Source organism: Oryctolagus cuniculus, chromosome 8, assembly GCF_051225735.1.
Source record: "Oryctolagus cuniculus isolate XC-2025 breed Fujian yellow rabbit chromosome 8, ASM5122573v1, whole genome shotgun sequence".
NCBI lineage: Eukaryota > Metazoa > Chordata > Mammalia > Lagomorpha > Leporidae > Oryctolagus > Oryctolagus cuniculus.
Genome location: NC_142874.1, coordinates 40830416 through 40856583, shown reverse-complemented (window position 1 = coordinate 40856583; position 26168 = coordinate 40830416). Strand labels below are relative to the sequence as shown.

The 26168-nt window shown below is 42.1% G+C and overlaps 1 protein-coding gene across 7 annotated transcripts in view; it reads right to left on the bottom strand.

Moving 5' to 3' along the window:
• Positions 1-26150, bottom strand: part of RBM46 (RNA binding motif protein 46) — a 54677-nt gene extending 28527 nt beyond the window's left edge. Inside the window, exons 1-4 of one of the 7 annotated variants that reach the window (XM_051819961.3) lie at positions 25899-26150; positions 10271-10432; positions 7540-8007; positions 6382-7164 (exon numbers count right to left, since the gene is read on the bottom strand). In XM_051819961.3, the coding sequence (XP_051675921.1) occupies positions 6382-7164; positions 7540-8007; positions 10271-10421 (1402 nt within the window). In that variant the 5' untranslated portion in view covers positions 10422-10432; positions 25899-26150. Of the gene's footprint in view, positions 1-6381; positions 7165-7539; positions 8008-10270; positions 10433-25506; positions 25762-25898 lie in introns of those variants that run through there. The other 6 variants (XM_051819962.3, XM_008267308.5, XM_089302328.1 and 3 more) reach the window with 6 other exon arrangements.
• Between the last annotated feature and the right edge of the window lie 18 nt (positions 26151-26168).

The following is a 26168-nucleotide window of genomic DNA, read 5'->3' as shown; positions in this document are numbered from 1 at the left end:
CTATGATGAGAATTACAAAACATTAAAGAAAGAAATAGAAGATACAAAGAAATGGAAAACCTTCCATGTTCATGGATTAGAGGAGTAAATATCAAAATGTCCATTCTTCCAAAAGCAATTTAGATTCAATGCAATACCAATCAAAATAGCAAAGACATTCTTCTCAGATCTAGAAAAAATGATGCTGAAATTCATATGGAAACACAGGAGCCCTCCAAAAGCTAAAACAATCTTACACAACAAAAACAAAGCTGGAGGTATCACAGTACCAGATTTCAAGGCATACTGCAATGCAGTTATAAGCAAGCAGCCTGGTACTGGTACAAAAAGAGATGGAAAGACCAATGGAACAGAATAGAAATGTCAAAAATCACTCCAAGTATCTACAACCAACTTATATTTGACCAAGGAGCTAAAAACAATTCCTGGAGCAAGGACAGTCCCTTCTACAAATGGTGCTGGGAAAACTGGATGTCCACATGCAGAAGTATAAAGCAAGACCAAAAATCCACTCAGAATGGATGAACGGCCTAAATCTATGACCTGATACCAGAAAATAGAGAACATTGGAGAAATCCCGCAAAACACTGGCACAGGCAGAGAGTTCTTGGAAAAGACCCTAGAGGCACAGGCAATCAAAGATGAAATTAACAACTGGTTTCCCCTTTGGTGGAAACTTGTTGAAGTGAAATGGACACTGTGAGAAACAGTGACTTGATCAGCTCTTGTCCTGATGGTTGATGTACAATGTAATACTTTATCCATTTTAGTATTTTTTTTTTTTGTTCTAGTACCTTTGGTTGAACTCTGTAATTAACACACAATTATTCTTAGGTGTTTAAATTTTAACTGAAAAGTGATCCCTGTTAGGAATTTGGAAAACATTATGCTGAGTGAAATAAGCCAATCCCAAAGGGACAAATACCACTTGTTCTCCTTGATAGGTGACAACTAAGCACCAAAAAGGAAACCTGTTAAAGTGAAATGAACACTATGAGAAACGGTGACTTGATCAGCCCTCACCCTGACTGTTGATGACCAGCTTAATATGTTATCCCTCTTAGTATTTTTTTGTTTGTTCTACTTAATACTTTTGGTTGAATACTGTAATCAATACACAATTCTTCTTAAGTGCTGAAACTTAACTGAAAAGTGATTGCTGTTAAATATAAGAGTGGGAATAAGAGAGGGAAGAGATGTGCAATTCGGGACATGCTCAAGCTGACTTACCTCAAACAGTAGAGTTAGAAACATACCAGGGGATTCGAATTCAATCCCATCAAGGTGGCATGTACCAATGCCATCTCACTAGTCCCAGTGATCAATTTCTGTTCACAATTGATCATAATGATAGGACTAAGAACCAAAGGGATCACATAAACAAGAATAGTGTCTGCAAATACTAGCTGATAGAATCAAAAAGGGAGAGAATGATCCAACATGGGAAGTGAGATACACAGCAGACCCATAGAATGGCAAATGTCCTAACAGCACTCTGGCCTCATAATCAGCCCTTAAGGCATGCGGATCTGGCTGAAATGCCCATGAGAGTATTTCAGGCATGGAAAACCAAGACACTCTGGGGGAAAAAAAAACCTAAATGAAAGATCTCCACGAGTGAGATCCCAGTGGAAAGAATGGGTCATCAAAGAAGGAGGTACCTTTCTCTGAAGGGAGGAGAGAACTTCCACTTTGACCATGGCCTTGTCTAAATATGATCAGAGTCAGTGAACTCAGGGGGCTTCCATAGCCTTGGCAGCTCATGACAAGAGCCTAGGGTGATTACTGATGCCATAAACAAGAGTGTCAATTTGTTAAGTCAACAACAGGAGTCACTGTGCACTTACTCCTCATGTAGGATCTTTGTCCTTAGTGTGCTGTACATTGAGATTTAATGCTATAACTAGTACTCAAACAGTATTTTTCACTTTATGTTTCTGTGTGGGAGCAAACTGTTGAAATCTTTACTTAACGTATGCTAAACTGATCTTCTGTATATAAAGAGAATCGAAAATGAATCTTGATGTGAATGGAAGGGGAGAGGGAGTGGATAAGGGGAGGGTTGTGGGTTGGAGGGACGTTATGGGGGGGAAGTCATTGTAATCAAGATTCTGTACTTTGGAAATTTATATTCATTAAATAAAAGTTAAAAAAAGAAAGAAATTAATAACTGGGATTACATCAAATTGAGAAGCTTCTGTATTGTAAAGAAACACTCATGAAAATGAAGAGGCAACCAACAGAATGGGAGAAATTATTTGCCAACTATGCAACTGTTAAAGGATTAATAACCAAAATATATAGAGAGACCAAGAAACTCCACAACAACAAAACAAATAACCCAGTTATGAAATGAACAGAAGACTTAGACATTTTTCAAAAGAGGAAATCCAAATGGCCAACAGACACATGAAAAAATGCTCAGAATCACTAGCCATCATGGAACTGTAAATCAAAATCACAATGAGATTTCACCTCACCCCAGTCAGAATGGCTTTCATACAGAAATCAACAAACAACAAATGCTGGTGAGGATGTGAAGCAAAATGTACCCTAATCCACTGTTAACGGGAATGTAAACTGGTAAAACCACTATGGAAGACAGTATGGAGATACCTCAAAAATCTGAATATAGACCTATCACATGACCCAGCCATCCCACTTCTGGGAATTTACCCAAGGGAAGTAAAATCAACAAATAATAGAGTTATATCACCCACATGTTTATTGCAGCTCAATGCACAATAGCTGAGACATGGAATCAACCTAAATGTCAACCATAGATTGGATAAAGAAACTATGGGACGTGTACACTATGGAATACTGCATAGCAGTTAAAAAAAAAATGAAATCTGGTCATTTGCAACAAAAATGGATGAATCTGGAAAAACATCATACTTAGTAAAATAGGCCAATCCCAAATGGAGAAATACCATATGGTCTCCCTGATCTGTGATAACTAATAGAGCACCTAAAAGAAAATCTGTAAAAGTAAAATTGACACTTTGAGAAGCAATGACTTGAATAGTCCTTGTCTCAACTGTCAAGGAACAGTTTTTTTTTTTCCCTTAATACTATTTGTTGAACTCTTTACTTAACAAAGAGTTAATCATATGTGTACGAAGTCAACTGAAGTTGATCTCTGTAAAAAATAAGAGTGGGAATAAGAGAGAGAATAGGAGGTTCGTAACTGTAAAGCTGTATAGTTCTGCATACATTCCTATGGACTTACTTCTAAGGGTACAGATTAAAAACTTGCCATGAGACCCCAAATCCCATTAAGCTAGATGGTAAAAATGCCATCTTAAGTATTTAAGGTATCATATCAAGTGTTAAAGTGATCATATAGATAGAATTAAGTATTAAAGTATATAAATAGGATCAAGTGTCTGACAATAATAGAGAGAATTAAAAAGAAGAGAATGTTCCAACATGGGAAGAAGTCCACACAGCAGACTCATAGAATGACAATTGCTTTAAATAGCACTCTGACCTCAGAATCAGCCCTAAGACATTCTAGTCTGGCTGAAAAGCCCATGAGAGCATTTCAGGCATGGAAAGCCAAGACACTGTGGCAAAAAATGTCCTACATGAAGAATCTCTCTAAGAACCCCAGTGGAAAGAAGGGGCTATCAAAGGATGTACTTTTCTGATGGAGGAACGAACTTCCACTTCACTTACAGCACTGTCTAAATACTGACAGAGATTGTGGATTCAAAAGTCCTCCACAGCCTTATCAAGAGCCTTGTGTGATCACTGACGTCATACGTAAGACTGTTAATTGGTTTTTTTTTAAAGATTTATTTATTTATTTGAAAGTCAGAGTTACACAGAGAGAAGGAGAGGCGGCGGGGGGGAGGGGGGTCTTTCATCCACTGGTTTACTCCCCAACTGTCCACTGCACCAATCTGAAGCCAGGAGCCAGGAGCTTCCTCTGGGTCTCCCACGTGGGTGCAGGGGCCCAAGGACTTGGATCATCTTCTACTGCTTTCCTGGGCCATAGCACAGAGCTGGATCGGAAGTGGAGCAGCAGGTACTTGAACCAACGCCCACATAGGATGCCAGAACTGCAGGCATCGGCTTTACCCGCTATGCCACAGTACTGGCCCCAAAAGTGTTAATTGTTAAATTAACAAAAGGAGTCACTGTGCACTTACTTCCCATGCAGGACCTCTGTTCAATGAATTGTATTATAAGAAATAACTGTAAAACTTGTTCTCAGTTTTGTGTGTTTGTGTGCAAATTGATGAAATCTTTAGTTATAGAGCTGGCTTTCTATGCATAAAGTTAACTGAAAATGAATCTTAAGGGAGAATGGAATGGGAAATGGGAGAGGGAGGAGGAGATGGGGTGGGAGTCAGGGTGGGAAGGCAGGTATAGAGGGAAGAATCACTAACTTCCTCAAGTTGTACTTATGAAATTTGTACTCCTTAAATAAAAGGTTTTATTGGAGGAAAAAAAGAAGTTTAAGTTACATTTATAAGGAAATGAGTAGGTATAGAAATAAAAAAATGTTTCAGTATTACCACAGTAGATCAGACACAAGTATCTGGGGAAAACTTTGCTCAGCAACTAATACTTAATCCATTCCAAAAGAATATTCTAATCTATTTTTCTCTGAGAACTCTAATTTAAATTACTTCCTATCCCCCTAGTTTAAATTTTAACTTAGATGGTCTTAGTAGAAGAAAAATGGAGCTTCTATTTTGTTCACTGACAGAAAACAAACCTTATAATTTCTTCATTTAGATGATTAAATTCCCAAATACCACCAATAAATAATTGAAGAACACAGTGAAAAGTTTCTTTGAAAGGGCCCTACCTTCATTCCTAAAATTTTGATGAGGTCTCCAAATTACAATCTCCTAAGAATATTCACGTTAACATATGAGTAGCTATGATAGATAGGAAGTCTATACAATGCATACAGATTATCCTCCCTTTTGATAACATCTTTCTTTTTTGATTGCCATCTCTTAAACAAAGGTGAGAATACCAATTTTAAATAGATTTTACAGTACCATGGTTCTACAACCATAGAAAAGATAAATTGCATGTTAGAAGTTTGACAATTAATATCGAGAAACAATATATTTATTAGTATAAGACAATTTCCCCTTTGTTGTCAAGTCTTAAGAAACCACTGCTCTTCTAATAAATTCATTTGGAACACAAGCTAGGGTAAGTATTTGGCCTAGCAGTTGAAATGCTAGTTAAGACACCTGCATCTCATGTCAGAGTATCTGGGTTCAATGTCTGCCTCCTGCTAATGCAGACCCCTGGAAAGGCAGTGGTGACAGCTCAAGTGGTTGAGTTCCTGTCACACACATGGGACACCTGGCTTCAACCTCAGTAAACCCAGGCTGTTTGGTAAAAGCAGCAGCAGATGAAACATGATCACTCTCTCTTGTTCTCTCAAATTACAGGAGTGGGGCAGAGAGAGAAAGAAAGTGACAGAGGGAAGGGAAAGGCTAACATACTCATAAAAAAGAGGAAGAAAATACCAGAGTGATGTACTTTATTTTCCTTTAAAATGTCTAATATCGGGGCAGGCATTTGCCCTATCAGCTAAGGTGCTCTTCAGGATGTCCTAGTCTCCTAGAGCAGCTGGTTGGGTTCCTGGCTCCTAGCTTTGGCCCCAGTTGAGCCAATGTAGGCATCTGGGAGTGAATCAGCAACTGGGAGCCACTCATGCTCTCTCACATGTGCTTTCTGCCTTTCAAATAAACAAACTTATCTTTTTAAAAGAGAGAAAAAAATAAAATGTCTAGTATTTAGTTAATATATTTTGATAGCCCAAAGCCTTTCTTAATTATTCAAATGTTTCAGAAAAAAACTTTTTTAAAAAGATGAAATTAGAGAAAGATCACAAACGTCTCCTAATGATGCTTTTTGTCTTTCAAGAGTAATAATGATAAATTTCCAGATTAGTGAGCATAAGGCTATGTCTACACATGACCCACCTGAAATGTCTTTGATTTCATCAACTCCCTATTTCTGCTTTAAAAAAAAAAAAACATTGTGTAGACTTCACCAAAGATGCAGAGACACAGTTAACTGGTTTAAGTAACAAAACCAGTGATTTACACAGAAAATTTTATTTTCAATCAAAGTCACTATAGAAACAATAAAATAGAATCATGTATTCTATAGTAAATCAAAACCAAATTAACCTTAGGTAAGTTATGCTTAAAAAAGCTAAATGTATAAGACTATGTAACAGGCAAGTTTCAAAAAAGTTTAACATGAATTCATAAAATTGAAATAAAAAATTGATACTTACCATTAACATTGGATTAAAAATAAATGAATGCATAAATAATCTCTAATAGTTCTTAATTTAATATTTTACAAGAATATTTAAAGTATTTTTGAACTTACCCAAATGAAGCAGTGTAAACTGGGCTGCCAGTTCCTTTGCATCTTCTAATGTAGTACACAGTTTGTCTGGCATGAAGTAACTCTGGGATCCATTTGCAATAGCAGGAATAACTATTTTATAAACCAAGAGTACTTTTCCATCCTGACTTGTTGTTGAATACAAATAATATTCCGGTGGTGCCCAATTATTTTTGTTGCAGTAATAATCCAAATGCATTACTGCAGAATTAAAATGATTGGATTTTAAAGAATACATACTAATTGGAGTAAGCTTTGTTCCAGGAAAGAAAGGGTAAGTGCATCTTTCAATTTCAGGTGGGCTTGGGCTATGCTGACCATTAAGACGAGTAGGAAGAGTCGGTGGCTTGCCTAGAGTTTTAGGGTGGCTTTCTTCTTTGTTAGCAAACACAATCAGGTTTTCAGAATTGGGGCTAATCTGACCATTAAGATGTTGTCTCCAAGTGTTTTCCTTATTTACTGGTTTTGCCAGTGTTACCTCAATGCTTGCTCCATCAATGCATTTGCCATTCATAACAGACATAGCAGCCACTGCATCTTCTCGGTTGAAAAAGTGAACAAAAGCATAATCTCTAAGTTTCTTTACTCGCTCAACAGCACCAGGCTTGAATTTATTGAATTCTGCTTTAATTGTTTCCTCTGTAGTTGAGATCATTAAATTTCTTACATAGAGAACTTTAACTCTCTGCATGGTTTCCTCATCAACCTCTTTCTCTGGATCAGCCCAGTCCACCTGAATGGTGTGGCCCCACAGCTGGAATGTTCCTGTGAAAAAGAATACAGTAATTTGAAAAGAAGTCAAACAGGGAATGAAAAGTAAAAATATTAAGTACAAAGAAGAAAGTTCTTATTAATAAGCAAATCTAATCAGAATTTGTGGTGGACTTTAAAAGTCAACAGATTCTTGTTAGAAGAATTAAGTTTTGCGCTTTGGATTTTTATTAAATTAATGGCCAAGTTAAAGTATATGCATTAAGTAAATGATCATAAATATAATTCATTTTATAGAAACAATTTGTTGTTTTAGAATTATGTGATTTACTTCCTTAAACCGTGCTTCTTTAGGAATATACCATGATAATACTGATTATAAAGTGTCATTTTTCCTTGGAAAAATACTTTTTAAAACAGTAAGTTTACCTGGAATTAGTTTTCTCCTAGCCATGGCAGCAGCTCTGTGAGATTCATATTCAACAAATGCAAAACCACGATTTTTGGTCTTATCAGTTGCACTTGGATATACAATGACATCTACAACTCCTTCTGTAACTTTCTTCATTTCATCCAAAATTTCTTCTTTCTTCTTTTCCTTGGGAATAGCTCCAATAAATAATCTGCAATTATCCAAACTTACACATACACCAATAAACTTCCCTGGTCTAATTTCATAATTATTAAGAATTCTAATGGCTAACTGGGCTTCTTCTTTTGTAGTGTACATCACAAAAGCATAACCTCGATTTTCACCACTAAATTCCATCATAAGTCGAAATTCATATATCTTTCCAGCTCTTTCAAATACAGGAACTAACTCATCTTCATACATATCACGAGGTATTTTTCCCACAAAAACTTCACAGCCCCTAGGTGGAGGTGGACCTTCCCAACCTGAAAGACAAAAATAACATGCATAATCATAAGATTTTTATATTCACTATTCAATCATTTATTCATTCAACAAATTTTCTGTGAGTTTCCTAAATGCCATGCAGTTTTCTATGTGTTGGGGACATAACAGTGAACAAAATAAAGCTTTCTTTCATGAAGCTTATAATCAATAGAGAAGGGAGAAAAGATGTGAGTGCTAAGCACTAAGAAGAAAAATCAAACTATACAGGGGTATTATCTTAAACAGGTAAAGCTTTGATCTCAAGCTCAAGCAAAGGAGGCCGGCCCTTTGGCTCACTTCGTTAATCCTCCACCTGAGGCGCCGGTATCCCATATGGGCGCCGGGTTCTAGTCCCGGTTGCTTCTCTTCCAGGCCAGCTCTCTGCTGTGGTCCAGGAAGGCAGTGGAGGATGGCCCAAGTGCTTGGGCTCCTGCACCTGCATGGGAGACCAGGAGGAAGCACCTGGCTCCTGGCTTCAGATCAGCAACAGCGCTGGCCATAGTGGCCATTTGGGGAGTGAACCAATAGAAGGAAGACCTTTCTCTCTCTCTGTCTATAACTCTACCTGTCAAATAAATTAAAAAAAAAAAAAAAAGGCTGAAGCAGAGACCTGAATTATGAGGGAATGAATATTGAGGGTTATTAGAACAAATGCATTCAGAAAACAAAAAGCAAAGGCTGTGTAAGTTAGATCAACATGGAGTATGAGTATACGGCAGAAGGATGTATTTGAGGATGAAAGTGATATAGCCATCAAGGTAACTAGAACCAAGAGCTGTATTTTAATAATTATAAAGGTAATTGGAGGGTTTTGAGCAAAGGAATTTTACTGGCTATTGGCAAAAAGGTAAAATACCATATGTATATGCTTACTGTTTGGATCTGGCTTATTAGTATAAACACTACTCTTTGATTCACCATTCTTTCAAATTCCTCCCCAAATGACCTTCTTTTTAATATCTAGATTATCCTTTTCCCCCCACTACCCCAATTTTGATTTCTTTCCCAACCCAACCCAATTTCTTTCTCAACTGCTTCTTAAATCAAAAGTGAAGCTGGGGCCGGCACTGTGGTGCAGTAGGTTAATTTTCTGTGGTGCTAGCATCCCATATGGGCACTGGTTCTAGTTCCAGCTGCTCCACTTCCAATCCAGCTCTCTGCTGTGGCCTGGGAAAGCAGTAGAAGATGGCCAAGTCCTTGGGCTCCTGCACCCACGTGGGAGACCAAGAAGAAGTACCTGGCTCCTGGCTTTGGACAGGCACAGCTTTGGCCGTTAGGGCCACTGGGGAGTGAATCAACAGAAGAAAAGACTTTTTTCTCTCTCTCTGCCACCCATTGTCTGTAACTTCTACCTCTCAAATGAATAAATAAAATCTTTAAAAACAAAAATGTGAAGCTGGGGGAGGCAGTACTGAGTGCAACAGGTTAAGCACCACCTATGACACCAGCATCTTGTATGAGCACTGGTTCAGATCCCGGCTGCTCCACTTCTGATCAGGCTCCCCATTAATGTGTGTCCAAGCACTTGGACCCCTGCTATCCACGTGAAAGACTCAGATGGAGTTCTTGGCTCCTAGCTTCAGCCTAGCCCAGCCTGGCCAGCCCCACCACTGCAAACATTTGAGGATTGAACCAGTAAATAGAAGACTGATCTCTCTCTCTCTCTCTCCCCCCCCCCAACTCTGCTTCTCAAATAAGTAAATATTGTTTTAAAAAAAAAGAGCAGGGTTGAGGGGCCGGCGCCATGGCGCACTAGGTTAATCCTCCGCCTGAGGTGCCGGCATCCCATATGGGCGCCGGGTTCTAGTCCCGGTTGCTCCTCTTCCAGGCCAGCTCTCTGCTGTGGTCCAGGAGGGCAGTGGAGGATGGCCCAAGTGCTTGGGCCCTGCACCCGCATGGGAGACCAGGAGGAAGCACCTGGCTCCTGGCTTCAGATTGGCACAGCGCCAGCCATAGCAGCCATTTGGGGAGTGAACCAATGGAAGGAAGACCTTTCTCTCTCTCTCTCTCTCTGTAACTCTTCCTGTCAAATAAATAAAATCTTTAAAAAAAAAAAAAGAGCAGAGTTGAAAAAATTTAAGGGTAAGACATGTATAATATTTACAATCTACCTCATGCCCTTCAAAACAGTAAAAATAATTGCTGAGATCTTAAAGCAGATAAAAGAGAAAAACTACTGTTTGGGATACTTTTGGGGAGATGCAACCAATCTACATCACTGCATTAAAGACTGAATTTAAAAGAGCACAAACAAATTCACACCTGGAGGAGGACCACCAAATTTCCTTTGCCCATTTTCTTGAACCATGTTGTAACCAGTCTTTTCCATCAAGGCAAGTAATGCTGCTTCATTCTGAGTACCAGTTCGAACTTTACTACATCCATTTGTTCCATCTATATTTTCTTCATTCATGGTTGTAGTTCCTACAACAAGGTTAACAGTGTTTGAAAGTTACAATCTGGAGCACTAGGAGTCTATGAAGCATTTCTCTTGAGTTGCAAGAAATCAAGAACAGTTGTGGTTGCCATGTTTGATTACCCTTCATGTCCTCCCCAAAATTTTTCCCCAAAGCACAAATTGGACTCCTAGTGTCACTGATCAATTAAGCAGGAGCTTTAGAAGACCTGGGCTACAATAAAGGAAGGCAAAAGTGAAAAAGAAAAAAGAACAAAGAATGGGAAAACAGAAGTAAATCAAAGAGAAGACAAAAGAAAGCAGAGAGAATATATATATATATGTAATACACACACACACACACACACACCACCATCAATGAATACAAGATCACTGCCAATCTCTGGACCCAAGGATTCAATCATTTTCCATACAGACAAACTGGATTTTCCTGTGACCTGTCAGATACATTTCGTCTATTGGTAGTACCACTCATAACCTAAGCAATCCTCAACAGTTTCACCAGTTATCAGATATCAAGCAGATGCTTGGAACAATTAGACAGAAATTCAAATCAGTCTGTTTCCATCTACTGAAAGAAGTTACCAAAGAGAGCAAGGAACATCTTCATCCTAGCAGAAAACAGGAGCTACTGTCATTTCCAACTAGCAGTAACTTAAGAAACTTCCATCAGTAGATTAGCAGGAACTCAGGGTGAGGAGCAGAGATCTCCTGTGACCACTGTATGCAAGTATAAATACGTAGTTTACAGGCCAGTGTTATGTATGGTACAGGAGGGTTAAAATGCCACTTGTGATGCCGGCATCCCGTATCTGAGTGCTAGCTGCAAGTCTTGTCCGTGTTTCCAGTTCAGCTCCCTGCTAACGTGCCTAGGAAGGCAAAAGATGTTTGGACCTCTGCCACTAATGTGGCAGACCAGGACAGAATTCCTGCCTTCTGACTTCAGCCTGGCTCAGACCTGGCTGTTGTGGTCTTTTGGGAAATGAACCAATAAATGAAAGATCTCCACCTTCATCTCTCTCTGCTTTTCAAATAAATAAATAAATTAATTAACCTTTTTAAAAACTATAGTTTAATTTTTTAAATGACCTTAATTACCGTATCTTTCAGGGTTTTTTCTTCTAAAGAGCAATGCAGTGATTCATCGCTTCCTCTCTCTCATTTAGTATTATCATGAATGAATATAAAAATTAAAATTCACAGTATAGAGAAAATACTAGGGAAGCTATTTGCCTTTCAATAGTCTTCTTATTGTAAATAAAAAACCAAGTCACTGTAGCCACTATTTTTAAAGGTATGATAATTTGAGCCACAATACTTCAATTTTAGACTTCCTGGCTAGGCAACCAATTGACATAATCAATTTCTTTACAGAGTAGCCTCTTCATTTGAAAATGGGTGTACCAATAGAATTTTATCACAGGATGCTGTCAAGATTAAATGAAAAGTGTGTGTGTAAAAGACTTGTTGACATTCCATAAGGATTAAATAAAGGCCAGTTTTGATAAATACCAGACACCAACACACACTCATTTTTTTCTGCAGCTACACTGGCCACGGGCAGCATGTCCTTTTCAGAAACATCTTGATACTCTCAAAGGTGGGATGATAGACACACGCCCAGGGAAGAGTATCAGCGTCTCTGCAGTGGGTTCTCTGTGGGAGTGGCAGCAGAAAGAATCACTGCTCCAGGCAAGTGAAATGGCACTGCAGTACCTGCCTGAGTTCTGAGTACAACATGGTGGCTCTGGAGCCAACTGCCTGGATTTAAATCCTTTCCTTTTACCTACCAACTTTGTATATATGAGCAAATTACATAGCTAACCTGTACCTCCAACTCCTCATCTATGATTTGCGCATAGTAACAAAGTCTATCTCAAAGAGATTTTATGAATCATAAATCACTTAACGGATAATAAAGATCTGTAAGATTCACTTTTTGGGCCTTCATATGGAATTTTTAGTCACATACACCAGTTTTTAGGCATACATTGTGACTTTTAGAATCATTAAACATCTGCAAGTAACTAACTGGAGCTCTAAATCCAGTTATTTAAATTTTTAAGAGTAATGGACTTTAAAAGAAAACTGACACCTTGAAGAATAATGATCATAAGAAGTTCACTTGCTTTACAGGTCTATTATAAATGGCAGGACAATTTTACCTATTATGTCTAAGCTCTATAACTACTGGAATACAGTATCAATCTTGCTTAAAAATATTATTCCCATTTTAGTGACCTAAAGAAACTTAATTTTATGAAGAGAAACTATGCCACCCAACATCACAGAGCCAGGAAGTGGCACAGACAGAACTGCTTGATCACAAATATCCCCTCCTGCCAAGAAATTTGCTTTGGCACATGTCTTCCGCCACTGTGTTTTTTTTTTTTTTTTTTTTTTTTAAATTTATTTTTTTTTTTTTTGACAGGCAGAGTGGACAGTGAGAGAGAGAGACAGAGAGAGAAAGGTCTTCCTTTGCCATTGGTTCACCCTCCAATGGCCGCCGCTGCAGCCGGCGCACCGCGCTGATCCGATGGCAGGAGCCAGGATCCAGGTGCTTTTCCTGGTCTCCCATGGGGTGCAGGGCCCAAGCACCTGGGGCATCCTCCACTGCACTCCCTGGCCACAGCAGAGAGCTGGCCTGGAAGAGGGGCAACCGGGACAGAATCCGGCGCCCCAACCGGGACTAGAACCCGGTGTGCCGGCGCCGCAAGGTGGAGGATTAGCCTATTGAGCCACGGCGCCGGCCCCGCCACTGTGTTATATGGAAGTCTCTAGAAAAGTAGGAATCTCCCAAGTTGACTTTCACATGAAGAAATTTTCAGAAAATATAAATTGATGCAGCTAAATGAAGGCACTTCCAAGTCCTTCCTGGTTTTGAAGATTTTGAATGTTTCTGAGATATAAATACCTATATCATCATATACCATACATAAACACACACTTTCAGTCTTTAAAGTGGCATCTGAGCCATATTATATTGAATACGATTGAGTAATAATGAAACAATCTTAGCTACCTCATGCACCCTGAGTTCCTACCTCCATCTACCTCACTTCCCTAAACCTAGCATCCCCTAGTTTTCTTTCTTACACCAAGATTCATTTACCAAACTTCCTAAGTGCTGAATGTTTGTTAGGCATCTTGAATTCAGCATATCAGAAATTCAGTCATTACCTTATCTCAATTCATCCATTCAACCCATAGATGGCACCCTAACAAACCTACTCCTTTTCTTCCAAAGTTACAAACCAGAAACCTGGGGAAGTATCCTGAGTCCTTGGACTCAGAGCTAGTCAGCCACAAAGTCCTACAAATTTTATCTAAATGTTTCTTGAAATCAGTCTTTTCCTGCCCACCCTCCACCCCCAGCCTGTGTCCCATGTCTTTCTTGACTCAGTCTAGGTTAGTAAATGTTTTACCTGTTTTTTTGGGGGGTTGGTTTGTTTGTTTTTTTGACAGGCAGAGTGGACAGTGAGAGAGAGACAGAGAGAAAGATCTTCCTTTTGCCTTTTTGCCGTTGTTTCACCCTCCAATGGCCGCCGGCGCACTGCGCTGATCCGAAGCCAGGAGCCAGGTGCTTCAGCCTGGTCTCCTGGGCCACAGCAGAGAGCTGGCCTGGAAGAGGGGCAACCAGGACAGAAATCCGGCACCCAGACTGAGACTAGAACTCGGTGTGCCGGCGCCGCAGGGGGGAGGATTAGCCTATTGAGCCATGGCGCCGGCCTGTACCTGCTTTTAATCTTGTCCCCTACAAAGAAAATCTCCATGATGCTATACAATATATACATCTTCTTACCTCAAAACTTCTACTTCCAATAAAATCTAAAGGAAAATGAGTACAGTTCTAAAATCTTAGAATCAAGAAGGCTCTTCTAAAACATACATCCCTCAAAAAACCTCAAAAAATATTAAAATATTCCATAAAAATAATTTAAAGGCAAAAAATACTGTAAAACTCAAAAAAATTTATAAAGAAGGAAAAGTGACCTGCAATACATATGATAAAAAACAAATTTTCCTTAAAATAAAAAAGAAAAAGGCAAGCACAGTGCTGTTTTTAAGAACAGATTCAGGCATCAGATTGTTTAAATCTGAACCTTTCTTCTTTCCTTTCCTAAGCTGTGACATTAGGCAAGCTATTTAACCTCTAAATGCCACCATTTGCTTGTCTATAGTAAGTGTTAAATAATACTTTATGTCTCACAGGGTAGAATGACTGAGAGAATTAAGGTTAAGGTGCTAAAAATAGTCCTTTGAATATTAGCACTATAAATATATTTATCAGTGCTATTATATGGTAAAACTGTAAAAAAAAATCAAACTGAAGACCAGTGACAGCAAATTCAAATTCATTCATTTGTTCAAAAGTTATTTATTGAGTACCAACTGTCTGGGAGACATGAGTAAGTAAAAAAAATATATAAAATTTATCTCTGGCATTGCATATACTCAATGAAGGAAATAATGTATTTTAAACTCAAGTAAATAAGCCAATACATAAGAAGATAAGAGTAACATGGCAGGGGGAGGAATAGCAATAGGGCACATAGGGAGGTGGGAGGTTGGCAGGAGACCATACAGTGCGATTTTAAATGGGACTGCCAGCATATCTCTCCATTGAGAAAGGAGTCGAGAATTAGGCAATCTACCCTTGTAGCCATCTGGGATGAACCTTCCACATAAATGTAAACAGCAGGACGAAGTCCTTTAGACAGAAGTGTGCCTGGCATATACCAGGCACAGCAAAGGAGCCAGCGGGGTCAATCCAGGGGAAACTACAACAGTAGAAGATTCAGTCAGCGAGGGAACAAGCAGTCGTATCCTGTAGGCCCTGTTAAATCAGCTTATGGACTTTCGCTGTTACTCTGAGTTATAGAAGAGTTACTGTAGATGCTAAACACAAGCCTAATATAATTATTATAAAAAGGATCATCTGGGGCTGTGTGGAGAAGTTAGTAGTAGTGGTGCAAAGGTAGATGCAGGGAGGAGTTGGTGTTGTGGCATACAGGTTAAGCAACAATGTACGTCGCCAGCATCCCATTATGAGCACTGGTTGGAGTCCCAGCTGCTCCACTTCCGATCCTGCTCCCTGCTTATACAACCAGGAAAGCAGTGAAGATGACCCAAATTCTTGGGCCCCTGCACCCACGTGGGAGACCTTGATGAAGCTCCTGGCTTCGGCTTGGCCCAGCCCTGGCTGCTGTGGCTATTCGGGGAGTGAACCAGCAGATGGAAGCTCTCTCCCTCGATCTCACTGTTAACTATGACTTATCAAATAAATAAATAAATCTTTAAAAAAAGAAAAAAAAAAAAGTGCCAAGCAGGGAGACCACCTGGAAGACTACTACTAAAATCGCAATGAGGGCCTGGTGTTGTGGCACAGCAGGTTGAGCCACTGCTCGAAACACCAACATCCCATTTTGGTAGTACAGTTTCAAATTTCAGCTGCTCCAATTCAGATCAAGCCTCCTGCAGGTGCACATGAAAAGGCAACAGAAGATGGCCCAAGACCCAAGTTACTGGGTCCCCCTGCCACCCATGTGGGAGACCAAGGTAGAGTTTCCAGCTCCTAATACTGGTAGAACCCGGCTACTGTGGAGTGAACTTGTGGATGGGAAGTGGATCTCTCTTTCTACCCACCTCTCTGCTATCTGTCTGCCTTTCAAATTAGTAAATAAATCTTTTTAAAACAAATAAAATCCAGGTTAGAGATGATGGTGGCATGTACCAGAAAAGCAGAGATGGAGGCATAGGAAGTGGTCTGATTTGAAATATGTTTTTTAAGGTATAGCTACCAAAATTTTCTGACATACTGAAAATGGATTGTGAGATAAACAGAAATGAAGGGTGACACCAAAGTTTTGGTTATGCAGTAAGACGGGGTAAACTGAGTAGAACCAACTTTAAGGGTAAGATCAAAATTTCATTTTGGACATGATAAATTTTAAAATCTACTAAAAAACCAACTTATACACTTTGCAAGGTTTGGCAATAAATGGTTAGGGGCCAAGTATAAGACCCTAAAAGTGATATGAGTGGTATAAACTGTAGTCAACTAGAAATGCCACATACCATCTGAAAAGGGCAGTTGGCTACTCCCCTTTAGCAAATGGTTACCATAAGGAAACCTAGCCTGCCCAGTTATGTCATGTGTTCCCATTTTTCAAGATTAGTCAGAAATCTAGATATTTTTATGTAAATCTCTCAATATTGATAATCTAGAAATTCAACTGTAAAAAAAAATCTCAAAATCGTACAGACCAAACAAAGCACCTGGAGATTTCCTACAGTGCAAACTCTGTAGACACCACTTCTGCTTTGAATAGCACCCCTACTAGTCACTACAGTGCCTGGCACACAGTAGGTACTCAATAATTGTTAGAGGAAACCACAACAATTTGGAAAAAAAAAAAAAACTCCATCCACTGTTGTCAGACATTCATTAAATTGGATTATCTCTTTAAATGAAAACTTGAGAATATTTATAAAAATCTAAAATATACATCCTCTGATTAATTACTAAGAATTTAACCTTTAGATATAGTTGCACAAGTATACAAAGATAGATGTACAAGTACTTTCACTGAATTATTGTATATAAGAGCAACAATCTCGAAAGTAACTAGTTACCCATCAACAGAGGACTAATTAGAAAATCATTATATAGGGGCCAGCATTGGGCATAACGTGTTAAGCCATCACCTGCAATGTCGGCATCCCATATGGGAGCCAGTTCGAGTACCAGCTACTCCATGTCCAATCCAACTCCCTGCTAATGTGGCTGGGAAAGCAGCAGAAGGTGGCCCAAGTACTTGGGCCCCTCCACCTATGAGGGAGATCTGGCTGAAGCTCCTGGCTTCAGCCTGGCCCAGCCCTGGCCATTGCAGCCATTTGGAGAGTGAAGCAGTGAATGGAAGGTCACTCTATCTCTTCCTCTAACTCACTCTGCCTTTCAAATAAATAAAATAAATCTTTAAAAAAGAAAATTATTACATAATTATACAACGGAATATTTTACAACTATTAACATCAGAGATTTATGTGTACTGATAGGGAAAATATTCAAGAAATAAGTAAGAACAAGTTGAAACACAATATATTTACTATCATACCCATAGTGTGTGCATTTTTAAAAGATAATACACATGCATATTCATAGAGGCTTATATAGGAATACAAAAATCAGGAAATTTAACAGTAATTATTACTAATGAGTAGGAGTAAGAAGTCAAAGGATCCTTTACTTCGCACTTTTCTGTGAATTGCAAAAATATGTGCTACTTGTATTAAATATAGAAAAGCCCTTTACCTTTCAGAGGTCTTCCACTGTTCCTTAAATATGAATTCAGACTCTACAAAGCTTCTCTCTCCAATTCACTTCTTATCATATGCCAACAACAATGCCTTCCTATCTGCAAATTGTCAAATGTGCCATTTTCTCGTAGACCAGCCTTTACACGGACTTTTCTCACAGTCCCTCCCTACTTTCTTGATCTTTCCCAGAAATATTCTCGCGAAAACTGCGCTATACTCCACTTACAGAGGCATTCCTCTGTAAGTACCACTATCACAGAAGCCCTCTCAGAGTGCTGTGACTATCCAACACCTCCAGCTCCACCTCATCCTCAAGTCCCACAAGAAGGGTCCAGTCTTTGATTTCCCTGGCACCAGGTAGACAACTTGACATGAATGCTGCATGAAACACACACACATCATGACTTAACTAAAAATAATGGGTCTGGCCGAGAGAAGACCTGAATTTCAGTTCTCAATCCAAAGATCTTTGACAAATCACTTAACAACTCTGGTATTTAGTTTCCTAATGCTAGACACTCAATTTTGTTTACTTCTGCACTTATTAAATACATTAAACACCATGCACGATAGGCATTTTATACACAAAATATCACTTAGCCTTTACAACAACCCTACAAGTATTATTATTTTCCATTTTAAAAACAAAGACTAAGACAGACAAAGTCATAGCACTAATAAATTGTTAAGGCAGATACTCAAATCAGAGATCTGTCAGCTCAAATGCGGGGTTCCTAACCCCTACTTTATATTACCCTTCTTCTGTGCATTTTGAAAATTGAGATCTCTAAAAAGTAAAGCAAGTTGCTGGAAGTCATACAACTTTAAATAGCAACACCAGTACCTGAATCCAGATTTTTTCATTAAAACAGCTTTTTATATAAGCTTGTAACACCTAATCAATTATTCATGCCTTTAGAAAATTATGCCATTATTTAAAACAAACCAAAAATCCTATTACATTGGAAAAGCCTAACAACTTCTGGGAAAACTTGCATTAAAATGAGTAATTTCAGATTTGAGACCTTGAAAATCATCTGATTCACCCCCTACCAAATATCTGCATCAGCTTTATGACTGCAGAGCAGACCTCCATCTTATACTCTTCAAGAAACTATTATCTAGAATTTAACTTTAGATAAGCCTTAAAATTTCTCCTTAGAATGGACTACATTCTGGCTCCCTCTAACTTTCACATATTGACCCTGACTTTATCCTTCTGGCTAAAATAAACCTACCTCTCATATAACTGCACTGCATTAAAAAGATAGCTCTCCTCTTCTCCAGGTAAACAAGATCAGTTTCTTAACCTAACATTTCCTAAACTGCTATCCCTTAGAACATTGTTCCAGGAGCTATTAATAAATAGGTCTCAAAAATCTGTTTCATGTCTAATGCACCTGAAAAAAAAAATCATTATACTTCCCTCTTAAAAGCATTACATTGATAATCACATTTTGATCATCTCAACATCCCACAGACCATCAAACTGACCCTCTACACAAAAGATCAAATATGACAAACAAAAAGTGTGAGATTTATATTTTTCAAATGTGCTGCATCGAGAAGAGAAATGGAGACTCTACTATGCTGCCTTATAAACGCTAGCTCCTGACTACAAAAGCAGTAGATAAGTATGGCAACTGCCCCCATTTCATGGAGAATGTAGAATTCAATGAATAAGACTTTTCAAACTATAACTTATAGCTATCTCCAAATATATAATTGTTGCAACTCAACTTATCCTCACAATTACCTTACACGTATTTTGTGCTAATTATTTTCTCTGGGGTTGTATTTTTAAAGATTCCATAGTGTATAATGTTGAAATAGGCCACGCTGCACAGTAAAGATTCTTCACACTACAGAACAACTAGACAGAAGCAGATGCTAGGCTTTGTACATTTCAAGAAAACCCAAATCAAATTACTATAAAAACTGGAAATCAGAGGACAGTGCTGTGGTGTGGTGGGTAAAGCTGCCCCTGCAGTGCCAGCACCCTACATGGGCACCAGTTCAAGTCTCAGCTGCACCATTTCCAATACAGCTCCTTGCTAATGTGCCTGGGAAAGTAGCAGAAGACAGTTCCAGTGCTTGAGCCCCTGCCCCCGCATGGATGCAGCTCCAGGCTCCTGGCTAAGGCCTGGCCCAGCCCCAGCCATTGTGGTCACTTGGGGAGTGAACCAGCAGATGTAAGATACCTCTCTCTCTCTCTGTCTCTGCCTCTCCCTCTCTGTAACTCTGCCTTTCAAATAAATAAATCTCTAAAAAACAAAAACCTGGAAATTAAAGAAGTATAATACACACTGGAGAGTCACCAATCCCATCCTGTCTTTAGAAAAGAATGTTTCTTAAAGGCTCCAAAACAAAGCTAAAGCATATACACGTTTAATTCACAGTGAAAAGCTTCAAAATATCTTGTTTAACACCATATTAATTTAACCAATGTATAACCGTAAAAGAACCACAATTCAAAAACTTGAGCCAGAGAGTTATAATCAAATCTAACACAAGTTTACAGTATCTTTTTCTATATTCTGAAATATGAGTAGTCCAGAGTCAATCTGAATTAACTAAATGTGCAAGGAAGCACAGCAGTTCTGTAAGTTATGAGAGCTGACTTATCAACTGAGGCTTCCAGGCTCAATCAGGCCTCTACCACTTTTAGTGGGGGATTTATATTCCAAAGTGTCCTTCAAGTGTTTTTTCTTCCCTGCTGAGGAAGAGAAGGAGGGGTCTTGAGGTGGAGAATGATATAAATTGCTTATGTTGGGGCCAGCACTGTGGCACAGCAGGTGAAGTTGCTTCCTGCAGTGCCAGCATTCCATATGGGCACCAATTCGAGTCCCAGCTGCTCCATTTCTGATCCAGCTCTCTGCTGTGGCCTGGGAAAGCAGTGGAAGAAGGCCCAAGTTCCTGGGCCTCTGCACCCTCATGGGAGACCTGGAAGAAACTCCTGGCTCCAGGCTTCAGAACTGCACAGCTCTGGCCCTTGCAGTCATCTGGGTAGTGAACCAGTGGATGGAAGACACCCCCCCCACACACACCCCGCTTCTGCCTCTCTGTAACTCCAACTTTGAAACAAATAAATAAATCTTAAATAAAATTGCTTATGTTAAAAAACAAAGAAACTAAGAATGATTAATTAAAAATTGTACCATATTTAACTTAAGCTTTCATGGATAAATCTTTAATTTTAATTCGAGACTTTCACTGATTGCTCCCTAGCTCAGTTGTCGAAAATAATAATAGGGCCGGCGCCGCGGCTCATTAGGCTAATCCTCCGCCTAGCGGCGCCGGCACACCAGGTTCTAGTCCTGGTCGGGGCGCCGGATTCTGTCCCGGTTGCCCCTCTTCCAGGCCAGCCCTCTGCTGTGGCCAGGGAGTGCAGTGGAGGATGGCCCAGGTGCTTGGGCCCTGCACCCGCATGGAAGACCAGGAAAAGCACCTGGCTCCTGGCTCCTGCCATCGGATCAGCGCGGTGTGCCGGCCGCAGCGCGCAGGCCGCGGCGGCCATTGGAGGGTGAACCAACGGCAAAGGAAGACCTTTCTCTCTGTCTCTCTCTCTCACTGTCCACTCTGCCTGTCAAATAATAATAATAATAATAATAATAAAATAAAGTAAAAGAAGGGTAGACACATGGCCTAGCAGTTACAAGGGTGTTTAGGATGTGCAAGCCCCACATCAGAGTGCTTAGGTTCAATTCCAGGCTCCAAGTCCTGCCAATGCAGACCCTGCCACCCACGGGAGAAACCTGTTTCCTGCTCCTGGCTGTGGCTCCAGCCCAGCCCCAAACACTGCAAACATTTGGGAAGTAAACCAGCAGATGGAAGCTCTCTTTCTCTGTTTATATGTTTTTTGCTCTTCTTCCCCTCCCTTCCTTCCCTCTCAAATAAATACATTTTAAGAGAATGAGGAAAAAAAGCCCCACTGAGCTATGAAGTGAACAACAGCAAGTCAGCATAGCCAATCACAAGATAGATATTAAAGTATCAATTTCAACATATTTTTAGCTTTAAATGCTAACTATATCTTCATTAATTTTAAGGCATCCAAGTTTCATGCATTTCATAAACACAGATTTGGAACACAGTGATACTTCCCACCCTACCCTTCCTCCTACTCACCCTCCAACCCTCCTTCTTCTCCTCTCTCCCATTCCTACTCTTTATTTTTACAAGATATATTTTCAGCTTAATTAATACTCATAAGGTTAACCCTACACTAAACGTTCAACAAATAGTATTAAGAAAAAACAGGGATCCGCAACAAAAGAGCAAGGGCTATAATCTCAAAATGTCCATTTGAAACAGAAATCAGCATGTGAAAGAGCTGTCTGTACCCCTCCCCCCCAATGCAGCTCAATTCAGGACAGCCAAGATATGGAATCAACCCAGATGCCCCTCAACTGATAATTGGATAAAGAAATTATGGTAAATGTACAGACTTTCAGAAATAGAAAACATATTGCTGAAAAAAATAAGAAGCATGCTACTAGCGGCAAAAGTAAATAAAAATAAATCGCTGATCTACACTAATTTGTTTCAGTTGTACTCAAACCACTTAAATGAAGCTTCAACTTCCAAATTATGAAAATTTGTAAAATTATGAAAGCACATATTATGTAAAATTTTACTATAGTTTTTAAAAACCAAATTTAATACTGGAAATAATTTTAAGATACCAAAAGAATTTTATAAAGGGCCGGCGCCGTGGCTCAATAGGCTAATCCTCCACCTTGCGGCGCCAGCACACCGGGTTCTAGTCCCGGTCGGGGCGCCGGATTCTGTCCCGGTTGCCCCTCTTCCAGGCCAGCTCTCTGCTATGGCCAGGGAGTGCAGTGGAGGATGGCCCAGGTGCTTGGGCCCTGCACCCCATGGGAGACCAGGAAAAGCACCTGGATCCTGGCTCCTGCCATCGGATCAGCGCGGTGCGCCGGCTGCAGCGGCGGCCATTGGAGGGTGAACCAACGGCAAAAGGAAGACCTTTCTCTCTCTGTCTCTCTCACTGTCCACTCTGCCTGTAAAAAAAAAAAAAAAAAAAGAATTTTATAAAGACACATTAAATCTTTATGGCACCTCTTAAATTACCTGCATGAAATTTCTGATTTATTAGTTCAGTCCTTACTGAGAATGATACAATAAGCCCATGCTTGCCGGGTCAATGTAGGATTCTTCAGCAGCAATTCATTTTAGGTACTGTGCTAAATTAATGTTTGAAAAATGAGGATTAATAAAAAATGTGTAGATGTGGAAGTTGAAAATTATCTCAAAATGGATCAGTTTTTCTATTGCAAATCATTTCTAGTAAAGAAAAGTATTTTATTACTAGAAATATTTAATATATAAAAAGTTTAAGTACTAGATGTTTCATATACTTAAGGGGCAAGTTTTAATTTAGAACAACTCAAAACTTGAACAACTTAAAATATAATTTGTGGAGGCCAGTGCTGTGGCATAGCAGATACAGCCACTGCCTTGGTTTTAGTCCCAGCTGCTCCACTTCAAATCCAGCTCCCTGCTAATGTACCTGGGAAAATTGAAAATGGCTAAGTGATTAGGCTCTGCACCCCTGTGAAAAAGCTCTTGGCTGTTGGCTTCTGCCCCTTGCTCCTCGCTTCGGCCAGGTTTGCGGCCATTTGGGGAGTGAATCAGCAGATGGAAGACCTCTTGCTCTTGCTCTGCCTCTCCCTCTCTATAACTCTGCCTTGCAAATAAATAAATCTTCAAAAAAATAATTTGCAATAAATTTTAAATATTGCTTTGAACACGAAAGCATACACGCTCTTTGAATTTAGAATACAGACTTCCACATTTTCTTTTCCAAATGACACATTCATTCCTTACACCCGTCTTCTCCTACTTGAAATGCTATCATTTTGAACACAGAGATCACATTTTCTTCCCTCATTTTCTGGCCTACACAATCATCAGGGGCTAAAATGGAAAACAATATTCTGCATTAATGCGCAAACCTGGACAACTCGTACCTCAATTATTTGACCACTATTCACAAATTCCCCTTAAGCTGACCTACCAACAAAAATGACACCAGTGTAAACATGAGGCTTAATTCCAGTCTATAAACTGGCTATATTCTCACTCTTAGTAATTCTTAGCGCATGATATATCCCGTAAAAATATCTTTAAGTGTTGACATGTATTCCAATCCTTGGCAAGTATCATTAAGTCCCACCCTCCTAGGTGACAATCAGCAACTAAAGCAGTGCCACAAGCAAGAAACAACCCATTGTTCGTGTTTAGCAACTGCAGCGCCAATAGTCATCCTTGTGACTACAATGGCGTATAACTGCAAGCAAATTTTAAAACAGAATATTTTAAAAGAAGCCTGCACGGGAGGCAAGGCTGTTATTTGAGCCCCGCAAGGGATTTAATTCCAAAATGCTGCCGCCCCACACGGATGTCTGTCAAACTACCCAAGGGCGATTCTTGAAATGAAAAATAACTAAACAGAATGGCACCGTCGTTTCGACTTGCGTCCACTTACACCTGCCGCAGACGCAGCCTTGGATTCCCAAACACAAAGTGGGGAGCAGATTTAAAGGAAGCCAGGGCGTACAGAAGCTCCTGTTCAGGTGCTCCCTCCTGGATACCGGCCCACGGGAGGGCTCCCACAGGATACAGTGGACCCCCGGGAACTCGGCGCGAGCTTCAGCGGCCAACTCACGTCCACACAGCGCCAAACCCGGGGCCGCACAACTCTCCGGGAGCAGCCATGCCTGGGGTCGGCCCGGAGCGCGCGGCTGGCTTCACAGCGGCCCAGATCCCCCACTCGGACCTCCAGGGCCCAGCGGAGTCAGCGCGCGTATCCGCACCGCTACCCGCGCAGCCCCGCACCACCCACACCCCGACACGCCAACCGGGCCCGGCGGGACACGCGGCGACCGGGGCGACCCGCACCCGCACCCGCGCAGCCCCGCACCACCCACACCCCGACACGCCAACCGGGCCCGGCGGGACACGCGGCGACCCGGGCGACCCGCACCCGTACCCGCACAGCCCCGCACCACTCACAACCCAACACACCAACCGGGCCGGTGGGACACGCAGCGACCCGGCAACCCGCACCCGCACAGTCCCGCACCACTCACACCCCGAGACGCCAACCGGGCCCGGCGGGACACGCGGCGACCCGGGCGACCAGCACCACCCACAACCCGACACGCCAACCGGGCCCGGCGGGACACGCGACGACCCGGCAACCCGCACCCATACCCACGCAGCCCCGCACCACCCACAACCCGACACGCCAACCGGGCCCGGCGGGACACGCGGCGACCGGGGCGACCCGCACCCGCACCCGCGCAGCCCCGCACCACCCACAACCCGACACGCCAACCGGGCCCGGCGGGACACGCGACGACCCGGGCGACCCGCACCCGCACAGTCCCGCACCACCCACAACCCGACACGCCAACCGGGCCCGGCGGGACACGCGGCGACCCGGGAGACCCGCACCACCCAAGCCGACACGCCAACCGGGCCCGGCGGGACACGCGACGACCCGGCAGCCCGCACCCGCGCAGTCCCGCACCACCCACAACCCGACACGCCAACCGGGCCCGGCGGGACACGCGACGACCCGGCAATCCGCACCCATACCCACGCAGCCCCGCACCACCCACAACCCGACACGCCAACCGGGCCCGGCGGGACACGCGACGACCCGGGCGACGGCGCGGGAAAGTTCGAGGCCCGTCCCCACGCACAACCCAAGCGAAAACGACGGCGACGGCCAAACCTCACCGGGCAGCAGGGACGCCGCGGGCGACCCCAGGAAGCCTCCAGCGGGGGACGTGCGGGCGCGACGGCGGCGGACGGAGCAAGGGTCAGGCAAACAACATGGAGGGCAGCAGGTGGGAAGCGGCCGGAAGGCGACGGGGCAGGGCGGAAACAGGGCGGAAGGAGCAGGCCCGCGGCCCGACGGCTGCGGCCCACGCAGCGGAGCGGGGGCGGGCGGGCGGCCTGCGCGGCGCCGTCGGGGCGGAGGACAGCGCCCCGCCGGCCGCTCGACGGCGCTGCGCGCAGGGGCGGGGTGGGCGCCGGGCGCCCGGCACGGGAGAGGCAGGGTCTGTATCCGTTAGCAGGGTTCTGGCGGTGACCCCTCCCCTCGGGGCCCCATCCCCTCCTCACCTCTTGGGGTCTTCAGACGTCGGTCCTAAATCCTGGGGACCAACGACCACAAACCGCCGCCACCGTTTCGGGGAGCCAGTGGGTCGGAGCGGGTGGAGCGGGAGAGGGAGGCGGGGGGGAGGGGAGCCGGCCGCGAGCAGCTCGTGGCGGTCCTCGCGCTTCGGCCGAGCTCATAGCGGGCGTCGCGGCCTGGGCAGCCTCACGCGGAGGGGCGCCTCCGCCTATCAGCGGCCGGGCCGGGGGAGCGGCCGCGGCGCAGGGGGCGGGACC